This window comes from Solanum tuberosum, unplaced genomic scaffold (genome assembly GCF_000226075.1).
Source record: "Solanum tuberosum cultivar DM 1-3 516 R44 unplaced genomic scaffold, SolTub_3.0 scf00123, whole genome shotgun sequence".
In the NCBI taxonomy this organism is placed as follows: domain Eukaryota; kingdom Viridiplantae; phylum Streptophyta; class Magnoliopsida; order Solanales; family Solanaceae; genus Solanum; species Solanum tuberosum.
In genome coordinates this window covers 1,171,282-1,189,996 of record NW_006239048.1, presented here as the reverse complement: position 1 = coordinate 1,189,996, position 18,715 = coordinate 1,171,282, and the positions used below count along the sequence as shown (strand labels likewise).

The window sequence follows — 18,715 nt, the reverse complement described above, 5'->3', positions numbered from 1 at the left end:
GTTAACATGCAGGAAGTTTTAGAGTTCAAATTATCACAAGAGACAACAAAAAATTAAGTAAAGTGACTAATATAATATTTGATGACTCATGTGGATTCTTTAGCGTCATTCTCATGTGTTAATTAGATCAATTTGTTAGAAAATGAGATATTTCTAGATGGTTTTGTTTAATGGTTCTTTTTAAATATTATGTTTAGTATGTAAAGGAAAGGTAGTCCTTGTTTTATGAAATATATTTTGTAAGAAAGTCAATAGTGGTTGGATATGTATGGTCCTCTACTTACTTTGGAAAAGCTTATGTAGATATATGTGTGTATGCCTTTTGAAATCTGTATAATGAATGAAAAGAACTGTTGTTGAACTAAGTCCTTTCTTCTTTCCAGTTTCTAATACTAACAGTGGTATCAAGAGCCCTTCTTCTTGAGGGATATGTGAAGGCAAGAAGGTTAAGGTTTTTTCTCCTTCTAAGGTGAGAGCTGAGCAGCAGTAACATGGCATCCAACAACTTCTTGGGTGCAGGCAATCCTATGTTTACAGGAGAAAATTATCACATATGGGTGATAAAGATGAAGGCTTATCTCAAAGCTCTTAGTCTATGGGAAATAATTGAAAGTGAAGATGATCCTCTTCCACTTGGACCAAATCCAACAGTTGCACAAATGAAGATTTATGAAGATGCGAAGTCAAGGAAACCCAAGGCTCTCACATGTCTTCATTCAACACTTTCAGATGTGATTTTCACAAGAATAATGGCTTGTGAAACACCTAAAGAAGTATGGGAGAAGCTAAAAAAGGAGTTCGATGGAAGTGACAGAGTGAAGACTATCAAACTCTTAACTCTCAAAAGAGAATTTGAGATATTAAGGATGAAAGAAGGAGATATTGTGAAAGAGTATTCTGCCAAACTTGTCGAGATTGTTAACAAAGTAAGGTTGTTTGGTGAAACCTTTTTAGATTCAAAGGTGGTGGAGAAGATGATGATAAGCTTACCAGCAAGGTTCGAGTCCAAGATTTCAGCAATAGAAGAATCTTGTGATTTGAAGACTTTATCTGTGGCGGAACTGATCAGCAAGTTGCAAGCCCAAGAACAAAGATCAAGTATAAGAGATGAAGAAGTAGAAGAAGTGGCATTTCAGGCACAACATAAAGGCAGACAGCCTATGAAGGACAATAGAAGGATGGAAGGAGATAAAGGAGCAAGGGAAAACCATGGAAGGAATCTTCAAAGAAAGGGAAGTTTCCACCTTGCAGCCACTGTAAAAGAACCAATCATCAAGAAAAAGACTGTTGGTTCAAAGGAAAGCCATCGATTTAGTGTAGATTTTGTAGAAAGATGGGTCATATTGAGAAAAATTGCAGGGCCAGGCAGAATCATCCACAACAAAACCATGTGCAGCAGGAAAAATTTGTTGAAAAGTCCAAAAATGAAGAAGAAATCTTGTTTATGGCTTCTCATGTAGAAAACACAGCCAACAAATCCTCATGGTTCATAGATAGTGGATGTACGAGTCATATGTCACACAATGAGGTCTTGTTCACACACTTGACAAGTCATTCAAAGCTAAAGTTAAGATGGGAAATGGTGAAATGGTTGATGCACATGGAAAGGGTTCATTTTCCTTTCAGACTACACAAGGTACAAAGTTTATACATGATGTGTTGTATGTTCCTTCTTTAGCATGTAACTTGTTAAGTGTGGCTTAAATGATATCTAAAGGTTATTCCTTATTTTTTAAGAACAAACATTGTTTGATTTTTGATTCCGAAGATAGTTTGATTGTTAAAGTAGAAATGGTGGATAAAACCTTTCCTTTAGATGGGAGGTTTGATAGTGCAAATTTTGCACGTAAGGATGAGTCATGGTTGTGGCACAAAAGATATGGTCATTTTAACTATGCTACTTTAAAGTCTATGTATGAAAAGGGCTTGACTAAGGATTTACCTGAAATTTCACTGTCTAAAGAAGTTTGTGAGTCATGTCAGATGGGTAAGGTACACATGAAATCATTTCCTAAAAATGCTACCTGGAGGGCAACTAAAAAACTTGAACTAGTTCATACTGATGTGTGTGGACCTATGCAGACATCATCTTTGGGGCACAATAAATATTTTGTGCTCTTTACTGATGACTTAACAAGGAAGACTTGGGTGTATTTTCTGAGTAACAAGTCTCAAGTATTTTCAATTTTCAAGAAATTTAGAGCTTTTGCAGAAAGACAGAGTGGTTGTAAGCTAAAGGTTTTGAGGTCGGACAATGGTGGTGAATACACTTCAAATGAGTTCAATAAGTATTGTGAAGATATGGGGATTGATCACAAGTTGACAGTAAGTTATTCACCCGACAAAATGGAGTCTCGAAGAGGAAGAACAGAACAATAGTTGAAATGGCTAGATGTTTGTTGCTGGAAAAGAAACTGCCACAAAGCTTTTGGGCAAAGCTATTCATACTTCAGTGTATTTGTTAAATAGGCTACCAACAAAAGTTGTGGATGAAAAGACTCCTATTGAAGCATGGAGTGGAATACAACCATCTGCCAAGCATCTAAAAGTTTTTGGTTCGATATGCTATTCTCATGTTCCTTCTGTCAAAAGAAGCAAACTTGAACCAAAAGGTGAATTGGGGATTGATGAGTCCATAGTTTGGACTCATTTAGGGCTATATTTTAATAGAATTGCTGTCCTCAAATGCATATTTTGTCTCAATAACTAATGTAAACTCTTAAGTTTCAGGTATTTGGATTGAGAGACAAAGCTTGGACGCTACCAAGAAAAAAGGAACAAAGCGACTGAAAGAACGTAGAAAAGACTTCCTGAGGATCACCTAAACTATTAGACGAGTCACCGAAAGGTCCTAAATCCCGCCGAATGATCTAGTGTGCTGAGCGCTGAAGGAAAAGGTCAAGTCTGCGATGAAAGGAGCAGTCGGCGCGTCGCCGAGCAGTTCCGCGAAGCAGCACTCTATCTCCCAATGCCTCAAAACGCGAGAATGCTGAAGGAAAAAATAGAAAGGCGATGAACCAGAACAAAGGGCAGATCGCCGAGTGTGTCGGCGATCCTGACTAACTGCGCCGAATGGTCCTTCGCAGCACAAATTTTCAAACACTATAAATACTTGTTTAAATTGTTAGCTTAGTATCAGACTTTAGAGAGAAATTTTATTTTGGATACTTAGAATATTTTCAGTTTTAGTTCTTAGAGTTTTTTGGAGACATTGAGCTAGAAGGCTTGAAGACTTCCACGATAGATGGTGGTTATTGGGTCATCGTGGGTTCAGCTCGAGAGATTGAATCATAGGCCTTCTCCCATACTTTTAGCTCGAGAGAGTGAATGGGCTAAGGCGAGAAGGCTTGAAGACTTCCAATTCCAAGAAATTGGAAGTGGGTGTTGGAAATTCTTCATCCTAGACTCGTTTAAAGTGAATATAAATCATACCCAGTTGATGTCATCTCGATTCGGTATCATTTTCTTCCCCTTTTCTATGTCTAGCTAAAACCCCAATTCTTGGAGTGTGATTTTGTGAATATGGGTTAAATTTCCTGTTGGGTATTGCTTATTGTTAGTCTATTTGCTGTTTAAATGTGATTTCTTTTAGTAGTTGTGTTTGAACAGAATGGGATTGTAGTTGGAAATACGATTTAATCTTAGTGTTTTTGGCTTGCTCGAGAAAGAGGTTTTAAAACAAAGAGAGATGTCGTAAAACTAAGACTACTAAATTGATAGCTGGTGGTATTTGGTTGACATGGGTTCAGCTCGAGAGAGTGAATCCTAGTCCTTCTCCCACACATTCAGCTCGAGAGAGTGAATGGGCTAAGGCGGAGGCTGTGCTTAAATGCAGCAACTCGGTGTTTAAGAGAAATCGAGTTGATTCGGGGTAAGTTGTTCGAGAGAGAATTTACCCCACTAATTTCTAGCTTAGTTAGAAATATTTAGCGATGTACTATCAATAACATCTACTTGATAATGTCTTTTATCCCATATTCCTATCACATCCCAAGAATCCCGTCTCCCTATCTCATTTCCTTATATTTTAGTCATTTTTGTTAATTAGTTAATACAAACCTCTATTGATAATTGATGCTTGCGTCACCCCTTAGATTTAGTATGTTTTTATTCGTTAATATTTACAACTATGATTGATTAGAACTTGATTTTACTTTTCTATTATTTCTCGAAACCACTCCCTATGGGAACGATCCCAACCCTTGGTTGGGTTATATCACTACACGCGATCGTTGGCACTTGAACCGAAGTAGTGTCCTCATACATGAAGTCAAAATGGCGCCGCTGCCGGAGAGTGGTGTTAGTTGAGAATTTGTAGTTAAGTAGGATTTTTGTTCTTGTTAGTTGTAGTTTACTTACTTAATTTTTAGTTTTGTTTTGTTTGTTTGTGTGACTATTTCAGGAAAAATGAGTGAGAATTAAAGCTATGGGTATCAAATGGATCAACCTCTTCTAGAATTGTTTAACCTTTGGGACAATCTCCTGATATTCAAGAAAGTAGGGGGTGAAACCATCCAAGTGATGTGGCTGAAATTCTAGGCAGTGCTACACCCATGCCCAAATCATGGGATGTCTGATAAAGTGCTACTTGAGTGCTTCTATAGGGGTCTTGGACCCGAAAATAGAAGTACCGCTAACCAACTTTTCGAGGGTTGCTTGCTATAACAACCCTATGAAATAGTAGCCAAACTCCTCGACGGCATGGTTAAGACCAACGAGGAAACAAAGATAAAACAAGAGTTGGCTACAATGTTAATTCAGCTGAATTGCTTAACCAAGAAAGTCACGGAATTGGAAGAGTAGTCCACAAAAAGGGACAAGCACTTTCCCCTTCACAAGTGTGAAAAGGGAAAGAAGCAGGAAAATGGGTAAAATGAAGAAGTCCTCTCACTCATTCAACACAAGATCGAAGAACAAGATAAGGTGTTGAAAGAGATAAAAGAGAACATCGAAATGCTGAATCAGACAACAATTTCCAATTCCATGATTAATCAGCTACAGGACGCCCAGATAAACCAACTGATAGGACCTCTCTTTTCACAGATCAATGAGGAGTCGCCTAATGACACCATGGCCGATTCCGAAGAAGAGGATTAAGTGTTAACTTGTGTCGTGCCACGAAGTTAGCTAAGGCGCTGCTTGGGATGCAACCCAAGACCCGTTATGGCTTTATTTTAGTTTTAAAATAATGGTGTGCTATTTGTGTAGGTTAAAGAGTGGAGAGTGTTTATAAATTGTAGGTTGGTGAGTGACAATGCCCAGTCAGCGCATCGCCGAAGAGGTCGGCGTACCCGACCTAATCCACCATTGGACTCAAGACATTTTCAAATTGGAGTCTGTAAAACTTAGCAAGCCTAGGAAATTATTAGCGAATCGCCGACATGGTCGGTAATCTCAACAGAGACCGCCGTTGGGACCCCCACACTCACTGGAGGTTCTATAAAATTTGGCGAGGTAAATGAACACTCGGTGAATCACCGAGAAGATAGGCGAGCTCGACTAATATCGCCGAATGGGTGAAAACTAGACGATTAAAAGTTTCAAACTCATTCACTTTCCCTCACTTTTTATCTTCCCAAACTCACATCCACATGCTAGTTCCCATATTTTCGCATTTTTAGAATATTTTTAGTGTTGATTTGTGCTCGGAATTGGATTACATTGCCGCCTAGCATTTCAATCTTCTCTTTATCATCACCAAAGGTTAGTTTTCTATACCCTGAGTTTATTTTATAAAAAATTATACTCATTTGCATCAGCCTGATCTTGTTGAAGTGTTTTGATCCTGCTTGATAGGATTAGATTGTTTACATGCATTATTTAATTTGATAATATTGCTCGAGTAGTTATGACTATTGAATTCTCGTAATTGTATGCCTTAAATTAGATTAAAACCCAAAGGGTTGTGTTTCGTTGCTATTGGTCCTACCTTAATTGTACTAGTGTATGCTTTGATTTTGTTTTCGGGCGTTGCAGGGTTAAATTTGAGAAGTTGGGTTGAAAATAGGCACGTTGAGCCGTTTGGCGAGCTGGGTCAAACTCGCCGAACCACTCGGCGGTTCTCCTAATGTCCCCATCTCTCCCTTGATTTCATGCTTTATTTGATGATTCATTCTGTAACCTTCGGCGAGAAGCTTGATATCGCCAAAAGCACTCGACGACTCGCCGAAAGGCTTTTCTTTCACCCTTTGTATGCACCCCTGAACCTTTATGCACTGGAACTTTCGGTGGGCCTGTCCTTGTTTGCCGAAAGCTACCGGCGACATGCCGAGTGGTTCCCCCATCGCCTACTTGCTGTAGTTTTAGAGCTAATTCCTTCGGCGAGCTCGATCTAGCTCACCCAAGAAATTCAGTGATTCGCCCTCTGGTGTGGCGAGTATGTCTAAAATTGTTCTGTTGTGCTTTTGTTTAAGTTTTTCTAGCTTCTCTTCAAGATTTTGCAGACATGACTAAATCAAAAGCTGCTGAAAGAATAACACCAGCCCAAGAGAAGTCCAAAGGGATTCCGATAAATGAGGATGCAGCTAAGTCGAAAGGCAAAGCTACAATACCACCCACAACCATTGGGAAAGGCAAGGGTAAGAGGCCCACTTCTACTAGGAAGACCATTACCCTAGACCCTAATATTCCTTCGTGGGCCCAAAGAGTCTGCAGAGTGGTGCATGTCTTTTTGGAAGACTCATACTCAGCAAAACTTGGTGAATCTGGCACTGCTGTTCCTCCTGAGGTGACCTCGGGCACTGATGCCTAGGTTCAGGGTGAGGCACCGGGCACTGATGCCCAGACAGACGGAGCAACTATGTAGACATGACCCCCCTCTTTACCTCCTTCTTTGTTTTGCTTTACTTCACTGTTGGATAATTCCTATTTGCATTTGAGGACAAATGGTTTTCGTTTGTGGTGGGGTGAGGCCCACCTTTGTGTGCTGATTACGACTCTTGTTTTGTTTATATATTGGGTTTTTAGCTTAAATTGTGTTGGCACTGCTTTTCATGGATGTTTGAGCTTCTGGCTCCTTGATTTTAAATTGAAAATGATTTTTTATCCTTCCGAATTTTTTTTGCAAATTATTGCCACCTCTTCTGTGTTGAATGTGGTTGTTCTCTTGAAAATTTGAGTATCGGTTTTGATCAATACAGATAACTTGAATAGTGCTCATAATCGAACAAACATGAATGTGCGGCTACGATGAGGCCAAATGAAGTTGCATAGACAATATATGAACTCTTTGCATCTCGTTGTGACTAGCCAATTATCAAATCGAGTCTCTTGTGATGATCATTGCACACTAGCGAAAGTGTGGAGTCTTGTTTGACTTTGGTGTCGATGCCTTGTGTGATGAGCTTACTGTTAACCATGCATGATAACACCTAGAAATTGCCCCGTTGGTCCGGTCGACTAAGTAAGGCTATCTCTTGATATGATCTTAGGCAACTTCGAAGAGTGTGAGCCAATTTGACATATACCTCTTTTGTGGCCTACCTTGTGAGTGTGTGAACTTCTTTTGAACACTCATTGAGCCTTACCTTTCTTTGGAAGAAACTTGATGAAAACTTAACCTTTCTTAAATCCACTACCCATAATCCTTTTGATTTGTGGTTGATTGAATAGCCAACTTAGGCCAAAAGCCTAAGTTGGGGGTGTGGTGAAAAGAAAAGGCAAGTCAAGAAGTGCAAGAAAAGTCCCCTTACCCATGGTGTTGAGAAAAATGGAATCCCTCCGTACAAAAAAAAAGAAGAGAAGAAAAGAATGAAAAAGAAAAAGAAAAAGTCATGGAATTAAGTTATGAGAATGCAAAAAGGAATGGGGTTCTGAACAATCCATGGAAGTGAATAATGGGATGAATTATGAGCACTAAAGAAAATGATGAAAAAAGAGGAAAGGGAGTGTTGAAAGCACCACATTTCACGAGGATGAAAGTCACTAAGTCTAAATGACCATACATTTGCACTCAGCCCCATTACAAACCTTGGAAAGACCTTTTTTATTTTGAGTGAGCTAAAATAATTGTTGATTAGAAAATACGGGCAAACCTATAGGTGAAAGTATGGATTGTGTTCTTCTTTGTGAGAGTGAGCGTTGCATTTTATTCCAGAACTTTAAATGATTGAACTAGTGTGTGTGAATATGGAATCATTCTTTGTGTGAGGGCATTTGAATACCTTAGTTGAAATCGAACTTGCATTTGAAGCAAGTATAGTGAGCTTGAGAATCTTTGATAATGGTGTGTCACAACTTGAGTCTTTGAGTATACAATTGATCCTTGCATGAGTAAGTGGAGCCTTGTTGTGTACAATTATGATTGAGTCTTGTGTAGCACGGTTTGAGACATCCTTTTTGAACTGTTGAACTTGAGTTTTATTTGAGGACAAGCAAAAGTTTAAGTTAGGGGTATTGATGAGTCCACAATTTGGACTCATTTAGGGTAATATTTTAATAGAATTAGTGTCCTCAAATGTATATTTTGTCTTAATAACTGATGTAAACCCTTAAGTTTCAGGTATTTGGATTGAGAGACAAAGCTTGGACGCTATCAAGCAAAAAGGAACAAAGCGGCTGAAAGAACGAAGAAAAGACTTCGTGAGGATCGCCTAAACTATTAAGTGAGTCACCGAAAGGTCCTAAATCCCGCCGAATGTTCCAGTGTGCTGAGCCCTGAAGGAGAAGGTCAAGGCTGCGATAAAAGGAGCAGTCGGTGCATCGCCAAGCAGTTCCACGAAGCAGCACTCTATCGCCCATTGTCTTAAAACGCGAGAATGTTGAAGGCAAAAGCAGAAAGGCGATGAACCAGACCAAAGGGCGGATCGCCGAGTGTGTCGGCGATCCCGACAAAATGCGTCGAATGGTCCTTCAAACTTTTGAACACTATAAATACTTGTTTAAATTGTTAGCTTAGTATAAGACTTTAGAGAGAAATTTTATTTTGGAGACTTAGAATATTTTCAGTTTTAGTTCTTAGAGTTTTTTGGAGACATTGAGCTTGTAGGCTTGAAGACTTCCAATTCCTAGAAATTGGAAGTGGGTGTTGGAAATTCTTCATCCTAGACTCATTTAAAGTAAATACAAATCATACCCAATTGATGTCATCTCGATTTGGTATCATTTTCTTCCCTTTTTCTATGATTAGCTAAAACCCCAATTCTTGGGGTGTGATTTTGAGAATATGGGTTAAATTTACTATTGGGTGTTACTTATGGTTGGTATATTCGCTGTTTAAATGTGATTTGTTTTAGTAGTTGTGTTTGAACTTAATGAGATTGTAGTTGCAAATACGATTTTATCTTACTGTGTTTGGCTTTCTCGAGTGAGATATTTTAAAACTAAGACTACTAAATTGATAGCCGGTGGTTATTTGGTCATCGTGGGTTTAGCTAGAGAGAGTGAATCCTAGGCCTTCTCCCACACTTTCAGCTTGAGAGAGTGAATGGGCTAAGGTGGAGGTTGTGCTTAAATGCGGCAACTCGGTGTTCAAGAGAAACCGAGTTGATTCGGGGTAAGTTGCTCGAGAGAGAATTTACCCCCACTAAAGTCTAGCCTAGTTGCAAATATTCAGCGATGTACTATCAATAGCATCTACCCGATAGTGTCTTTAATCCCATATTCCTATCATATCCCAAGAATCTCATTTCCTTATATTTTTGTCGTTTTTGTTAATTAGCTAATACAAACCCCCATTGATAATTGACGTTTGCATCACCCCTTAGATTTAGTATGTTTTTATTCGTTAATATTTACAGCTATGATTGATTAGAACTTTAGTTTACTTTTCTATTAAATCTTGAAACCACTCCCTGTGGGAATGATCCCAACCCTTGGTTGGGTTGTATCACTACACACGATCGTTGGCACTTGAACCGAAGTAGTGTCCTGATACGTGAAGTCAGGGATCTTTATTGGTTATTCATCATAAACCAAGGGTTATAGAGTTTTCAACTTGCAAATAAAAATTATTTCAATCCGAAGAGATGTAGTCGTGGATGAGAATGCTTATTGGAACTGGGATAAGGAGCAAATTGAGAAAGATAATGCAGTTTTTCCGAACTTAAATGCGCTGCCTGAAATCCAATCATTTGGGTCTGAAACTCTGGAAGAAGATGAAGAATCAGACGGGGAATCCTCACTTGATTCGCCAATTTTGAAGACGAGGTCCCTTTCCGAGATATATGAAAGATGCAATGTTGCAATCTCGGAACCAAATAGTTATCAAGAAGCATCAAGACATGAAGTTTGGATTGAAGCTATGAAGGAGGAGATTGGTATGATAGAACAGAATGATACTTGGAAGTTGGTTGATAAACCCAAAAACAGAAATGTGATCGGGGTGAGGTGGGTTTATAGAACCAAACTTAATCCAGATAGCTCAGTTTATAAATACAAAGCAAGGCTTGTTGTGAAAGGTTACGCACAAGCTGCAGGTCTGGATTATGGAGACACGTTTGCACGTGTTGCACGACATTATACAATAAGGCTGCTATTTGCTTTGGCAACTCAGTCAAATTGGAAGCTGTATCATTTGGATGTGAAATCGGTATTCTTAAATGGACTATTGTGGGATAAAGTCTACTGACTTCATAAGGCATTGTATGGATTAAAGCAGGCTCCTCGAGCATGGTACAGTAAGATTGATGATCTTCTCATTCATTGTGGCTTCAAGAGAAGTGAAAATGAAGCCACTTTATATGTGAAAATGAAACCACATTATATGGTACAATAAGCTGTATCATTTGGATGTGTTTGTGGCATCACTTTATGTTGAAAATCTTCTGGTAACAGGAAGCAATGAAGCTATGGTGAATCAGTTCATGCAAGAAATGGAGACCAAGTTTGAAATGTCAGATTTGGGTGAAATAAGTTACTTTTTGGGAATGGAGATTCATCAAGCTACTGATGGAATCATCATCTCTAAGAGAAAATATGCATGGGATATACTTAAAATGTTCAAGATGGAGAGGTGCAAGCCTGTACCGACCCTACTGGTTCATGATGAAAAGATTTTGAAGTTTGAATGAGGTGACAGGGCTGATCCAACAGTTTATAGAAGTCTGATTGGTAGTTTGCATTATTTGACAGCAGCAAGACCCAATCTCATGTTCGCGACAAGTCTACTGTCGAGGTTTATGCAAGCTCCAAATCAAGTTCATCTTGGTGTTGCTAACCGAACGTTGAGATATATCAAAGGAACTGTTGATTATGGTATTTGGTTTAAAAGGAAAGAGCAAGGGCAACTGATGGGTTATTCAGATAGTGATAGGGTAGGAAGTGTTGATGATATGATTCAGGCATGTTCTCATGGAATTCAAAGAAGCAAGAGGTGGTAGCTCAATCTTCTGCAAAAGCAGAATAAATCGCCGCTGCTGGTGCAACTAATCAGGCTCTATGGTTAAGAAAGATTTTATGTGATTGGGAGCAAAATGACATTGAACCTACTGCCATTAAGGTTGGAAACAAGTCAACAGTATCTATGGCCAACATGGTAGTAGCAAGCATATAAATGTGAAGTTTCACGCTATCAGGCAAGCAGAGAAGGATGGCGAAGTTCAACTTGTTCATTGCAGCTTAGATCAGCAGATTGCTGACATCATGACCAAGGCTCTTCCTAAGGGGAAATTTGAAGTTCTAAGGGCTAAGTTGGGAGTGTCCAAGAAAAATCTCAAGGAGGAGTGTTAGAAAATGAGATATTTCTAGATGGTTTTTTTTTAATGGTTCTTTTTAAATATTATGTTTAGTATGTAAAAGAAAGGTAGTCCTTGTTTTATGGAATATGTTTTGTAATAAAGTCAATAGTGGTTGGATATGTATGGTCCTCTACTTACTTTGGAAAATCTTATGTAGATATGTGTGTGTGCGCTTTTTGAAATCTGTATAATGAATGAAAAGAACTGCTATTGAACTAAGTCCTTTCTTCTTTCCAGTTTCTAATACTAACACAATTAGTCAACATTGAATTATTCAATGCTAACGTAACCTTCAAATTCTACAAATTCTTTGTAGAAAAGTGAAGAGATTTGCTGAAATAAATTAGTACTATTTAATGTACTTGATTTTAAAAGCAATTTCAACTCATTATTGAATGGTTGAATACTTGTAGTAAGTGAGAATGTATATGGTCAAGTATTGATTCATGCCTTATGTTTCAAATTAATGGAATATGATATATTATTATTAATTGAAAGGTAAATTCGATTTAGTGAAAGGGTAAAATGGTAACCAAACTTTACATTTTGAAGCTTTCCACTTTTAATTATATATTATTATTATTATTATTATTATTATTATTATTATTATTATTATTATTATTATTATTATTATTATTATTATTATTATTATTATTAGATATGATGATTGATAAACATTACCAACTAAAACAATCTTACAAAATTATTTTTGATACTTCAAGAATTTAAATTTTTATTTCATAGATATGATATCAACAAAACCTAATGGATCAATCTTAACACAGGCGAAAAATAAAACTATAAAAGAAAAGTAACTCTAAGTTTCCTCTCTTTTCGTACCCTGTCTCTCCCTAAATCTCTTATCAATTGCTGAAAAACTCTAGATATAGCCGATCCACCACCGTCGGAAGAAGCGAACTTCATTGGGGTGTTTGACTGTCTTTCAGTTAAACCTCTTGATCGTACTTTTTACGTCCTACACATGACCGCAACATACCAAGATAATGTCGAAGATTTTCCTGTGGAATTTCAGAATGTCAATTTCAAGACCGATGACATCATTCTTGATGAATTATTCAATGATATTTTTCCAAACCCTACCAATGATGATGCATTTCAAAACCCTAGTTGTATGCCAGACTATCTCGGGTCGGAGTCAGGTTTGAACTCGAGTCAGATGAACCCTCATAGCTTTGGTCAACCTGAGAGTCAACTGCTGGGGAGTTCTGATGATGATTCTAGAATATTCAATTCGACCTCAGGATATTGTCTCGGGGAAGCTCCAGTTTTGAACAAATCGGTACATTTTTCCCTAAATTTAGGAAATAATTCAGTAAAAGGTGGAGTTGTAGAACATAAACTCAAATTAGAGGGTGTCAATGTAAATATAAGTAAATGTAGTTTTTTGTTGAAAAGGAAAAAGAGTAGTGAAGACTCGAATGATGTAAGCAAACACCAAAAATCCACTATATTTTCCTTGAGTGACAATGTTAACAATGATGAGGACGAAAAGGTGATGTCTAGAAAATTAGGAATAGGGAAAGTGCTCACTTATCAAGGCAAAGAAAAAAGCATTATGCTAATGAATTAGAGAATAAATTTAGAAAATGTCATTCAACAATTCAACATTTGAATGAAAATTTAATGCAATGGCGGAAAATGTAACTCTAAAGGCACAACTTAGAGGTACAAGTGTACCTGCTCAAGTGCCGCCACCCCCCGGGATTTATCCCTATCCTCCTCCATGGATGTCATATACACCATCTTATATGATGAACCGACAACGATATCAAGTGCCATTGGTTCCCATTCCAAAGTTGAAATCACAGGCACTAGCACCCGCGCCAAAAAGTAGACAGAAAGTGGAGAAAAAGAAGAGTGAGGTGAAAACAAAGAAGGTTGCTAGTGTTAGCTTCCTTGGTGTTTTGTTCTTCATGATGCTCTTTGGTGGGTTGGTTTTTTTATTGAAACTGAGATATGGAGGTATTAGGGAACCATCTATGAGTGGAGAGTCTTTTGTGAGTGGATTTTATGTAAAAAATCATGGAAGAGTTTTGACTATTGATGGGCCTGTGATCCTCTGGTCGTCTCTCTGTATGTCCCAAGGAACTTAATAATTCAATCTGTATTGGCAAGTGAGAAAGCCATGGCATTTCATAGAAGTGCTGATAAGAAAAATAGGGAGGCAGGCCTCGCAGTTCCCGGTGATTTAGCCCCTGCTATCCCAGGAATCCATCCTCACCTTTATCGAAGTCCTGCAATGGGACAAAGCATTCTTGGATCAGATGAGAAAGGGAATGCAAAGTCAACTATGCAGGAGTGGTACCTTGAAGGTCTTGCCGGTAAGTGTTGTTCAATCTAGACTAACTATTAATTCTTATCTTTGTGATATGACTGCTCTAGTGTTTGCTTTGAGAATTGAGGCACTTTTAATTGCTTTGAGTCATAGCTTTCTGCTTTCCAGTATTTTAATTCATTTTTGTGTTCATTTGGACAAGACCTTTAATTTGTTGAGTTCAGGCATGTGTACAGAAGTGTTCCAGTTTGATGAGTCATCTTCTGCTAGAGATATATCTATGGAAGAAAGGCAGAATGGCACACGCCTCCACAGAAATATAAGGATCCTCAATGGCCCTCAAGTTTCCCTTTCTAGACCCTCTCACAGGAACAAATGGAAAGCAAGAGAACTTCAGCAAGAACAAGTCACTTTCTTCCATGGTAGTATATGTTCTGGTTGATGGTAATGGAATCATAGGTCCAAAGTCCACCTCTCGGATATTCGTTGTTGTGCTTATTGATAGTGTCAAATATGTCACCTATTCTTGCATGCTTCCATTTAAATGATATGCTCATCTAGTGAATGCCCCTGAAGATGGAGCTAGTGTTCATGTAGCAGAAGCATGTTGGTCGTCTTCTTTAATTATCGAAAGAAGAAAGCGAACAATTCGTTAAGTTATATGTATTATGTTTGTGCATTCGATATTTACTCAAAAATGACAATTGCAGTTGACAATTCCTTACATTAGCAAATAACCAGAAAACATTTGAGTTTCTCAGAAATAATATGACATCTTACCTGGGCAAACCAAAGCTTGAAACGTCGGTGAATTAAGCAAATAAGCGTAGAATGATTATACAACCACACACCTAGCAGAAAGGGAAAAGAAATGATAATAGAAGAGAACACATCCATATAGAGGCACAGCTGATGTTGTCGACATAATAACAAAACTCGTGAAATAAAACTTGAGGTATTTTCATAAGTTGTGATTTATTTTATTTAGTTGTGTGTTTGTTGTCAGCTTGATCATGACCATAGTGAGCAACTCAACAACAATATAATAGAAACTTCTCACGTACCATAGTGAGCAACTCAACAACTTAAACGGTTTTATTGTCTATCATCTTATAGTCCAAAAACTTTGCCACAATGAACTTCTTCATTCCGGCATCCTCTGTTTTGTACTTCTTGTCAAAAGCATCCCAGAGTTCTTTTGAGGTCTTGACACTACTATACACATTGTACAGATCATCTTGCAGGCCACTTAGAATATAGTTTTTACACAAAAAATCTGAATGTGTCCATGCTTCTATCACCAAGAATTGTTCTTCGGCCGGTGTTTCCATCCGACATAACATGAACGTTCTCATTAATGAACCTTTGCAGACTCAACGTAGTCAAATAGAAGAACATTTTCTGCTGCCATCATTTGAAGTCGACTCCAGAAAACTTTGCAGGTTTCTCAGCCGGTGCAAGGGCAGCAGTTGAACCGTTGTGTGCAACCGATCTTGTTGCAGCACTCACTGTTCCAATATTTACTTAACTTGAATTTGTCATTTTTCTATCACAAATGGCAATCAATTTTAGTATGTGAAATACTAACAGTAAAGAATAAATCCTTACACAACCTGTTTCAAATTTAACGATAAAGTTTTTATGTTCTTTTAATCGTTAATCGAATGAATTTTAAAAATTCAAACAGAGTAGAAAACCATAAAGGTTTTAATCTCCAGAAACCTCAAATACAGAAACTATTAAACTTCTTAAGATTTTTATCTCATGTATTCAAGTTAGTCAAAAAACAGAAACAGAAAAAAGATGAAACAGACAGACAGAAAAATAAAATCCGAGTCCACAAAACCCACTATGTTTCCTTAAGAAATTTAATCCCCTCAAGTACCCGAGGTTACAAATTAATTCCTCCAAGATAAAATGGACTAACTATTAGAGAAGTAGCGGTACATCAAACTTCACTAATTTCAGCCAACGCAAGAACAACAACGAGAGCACACACAGACTTAGTCGATCGACAATTTTGTTTTTGTAAGAAAATGTATGCAAAGAGGAAAAATTTCAGTGTTTAAAAACGGAAAGAGACTCTCTATTTATAACCATTTGCAGCAGGGAACGCGGCTATTCAGACAAATCTATTCAGGCATGTCTTTCCAGAACGTTGTGTCTTTTTGGGAAAAATAACATCTTTTTGGAAGGAACAGATCCCTTCAAACGAATTTACCATTACGCACGAATTTCAAATAATTTCGTTACTCGAAATTAATTTTGTTAATTAACTAACATTTTGAATTAATTTATGAGAGAAAGGAAATCAATTAATGAGATTGATTAAATAAATTTTGTCCAAAAATATATCAATCACATCATTTGCCAAATCCAAATCCAATCCAAATCTGAAGCCGAAGCAGAGGCCGAGTGAGCGACGACGACGGCGCGAGGGGGCACCTTCTTCTTAACCCTTTAAAAACTAAAGGAAGTGTTTCCTAATATAAGGACAACAATTTTCATTTCTTCTACCAATATTGGAGAAATGACTTTTAATCTTCAAAGAATGACTTTTCATTTTCCCTCCAAATTGGTTCCCCCACATTTTCCATTTTCTCTTCTTATTTCCCATTCACACCTTGATAAAACCCAAAAATCCCCCACTTGAATGGGGAATGACTATTGTTAAAACATATGCATGAAAAACTTGTGTGTCTTGTAAGTAAGGGTTAATTGCATCTGGATAAGTAGGTTTCCCTTTAGCAAGTAACCTTTTATGTGTTAGTCAAATGATGTCTAAAGGCTATTTCTTTTCTTTTTAAGGGCAAACATTGGTTTTTGACTCTGAAGATACTTTGATTGTTAAAGTAGAAATGGTGGATAAAACTTTTCCTTTAGGGCGAGAAGTTTGATACTGCAAATTTTTCAAGTATGGATGAGTCATGATTGTGGCACAAAAGATATGGGCATTTTTAACTATGCTACTTTAAAGTCTATGTATGAAAAATGGTTGACTAAGGATTTACTTGAGATCTCACTGTAAAATTTGTGAGTCATGTCAGATGGGTAAGGTACACAGTAAAGTATTTCCTAAGAGTGCTACCTGGAGGGCAACTGAAAAACTTGAATTAGTTTACACTGATGTGTGTGGACATATGCAGACATCATCTTTGGGACAAAATAAATATTTTATGCTCTTTATTGATGACTTAAAAAGGATGACTTGGGTGTATTTTAACAAGTCTCAAGTATTTTCAGTTTTTGAGAAATTTAAAGCTTTTGTTGAAAGACAAAGTGGTTGTAAGCTGAAGTCTTTGAGGTCGGACAATGGTGGTGAATAAACTTAAAATGAGTTCAATAAGTAATGTGAAGATATGGGGATTGATCACAAGTTGACCATAATCTATTCACCTGAATAAAATGGAGTCTTAGAGAGGAAGAACAAGATTGTTGTTGAAATCACTAGATGTTGGTTGCTTGAAATGAAACTACCACAAAGCTTTTGGGAAGAAGTTGTTTATACTAAATCTATGGATGGAAAAACTCCTATTAAGGCATGGAGTGGAATAAGACCATCTGCAAAGTGATAGAAAAGTACAATAATGTAGATAGAGTAGAGTAAAGGCAGTATGTGAAAAAGAAATTTCTTGGCGTTGTTTTTTTCACTGTTGCGGCAGTCCTTTTATAAAACAAATACATAGGAAAAACTGAAGCTTAAATATAGGAACTACTACACCAAGATTTTCTCCTAAATACTTGATAACAACCCACATTTTAAACTACTTCCTAAAGACTAGGAAAAACATAACAATTGACATACTATTCCTAACGTGACTTATTAAAACTAACACGCTCCCTTAAACTGAAAGCTTTCAAGCTTCAATTTAACTTCATGATCTTGAACTCTTTCATAGTGCCGATACCCATCAGCCTTCTCAGTTTTGGAAAGTGAGAAACTTCAGAGGTTTAGTAAAAATGTCCGCCAACTGATCTTGACTTCGGCATTACTCTAGCTCTATTGTTCCTTCATTATTGAGATCTCGCAAGAAATAATATGTCACATCAATGTGCTTCCATGCAAGACATGATATTTCGATAGCTTGATGGCAGATTTGTTGTCACAGAAAATTGTAGTTACTTTTTCTTGTTTGAATTGTAGTTCGTCAAGAATCCTCCTCAACCAAATAGCTTGGCAAGCACAAGTTGTAGCAACAACAAATTCCGCTTTAGTACTAGATATAGTGACAATATTTTGCTTCCTGGAAAGCAGTGAAACAACTGTTGTTCCTAGTAAATAAACATAGCCTAAAGTACTCTTTCTGTCATCTTGATCTCCTGCGTAGTCTCTGTCAGCAAAACCAATCAAATCAGATTTTTCACCCTTCTTGTAAAATAAACCAAAATCTTTAGTTCCTTGTAAGTAGCGAAGGGTTCTTTTGGCAGCTAGCAGGTGCAATTTTGTCGGGCTCTCCATATACCTGCTTATAAGACTTACATCATACATGATGCCGGGACTTGTGGCAGTAAGATACATCAAACTACCTACAATCTGCCTGTAGAGTGTGTTGTCTACCTTATCTCCTCTTCCAGCTTTGTTTAGCTTCAGGCCAAACTCAACTGGAGTATCGGCGGGATTAATGCAATTCTTCATCTTGAATCGGTCTAAAATTTCTCGCACATATTTCTTTTGGGAAATAAATATCCCGTCATCAGATTACACTACTTCTAAACCAAGAAAATAATGCATCTTATCAAGATC

At 37.5% G+C, this 18,715-nt stretch overlaps 2 protein-coding genes across 2 annotated transcripts; both read left to right on the top strand.

The window, feature by feature from the left end:
* Nucleotides 1-491: 491 nt before the first annotated feature.
* Nucleotides 492-1,460, top strand: LOC107061209 (uncharacterized). The gene has a single exon (XM_015310048.1). It carries the CDS (start codon nt 492-494, stop codon nt 1,458-1,460), a length of 969 nt encoding a protein of 322 aa, XP_015165534.1.
* A 12,361-nt stretch (nt 1,461-13,821) lies between these two features.
* Nucleotides 13,822-14,413, top strand: LOC107061208 (bZIP transcription factor 17-like). Its single transcript, XM_015310047.1, has 2 exons — nt 13,822-14,017; nt 14,196-14,413. Exons 1-2 carry the CDS (start codon nt 13,822-13,824, stop codon nt 14,411-14,413), a joined length of 414 nt encoding a protein of 137 aa, XP_015165533.1.
* Nucleotides 14,414-18,715: the final 4,302 nt, after the last annotated feature.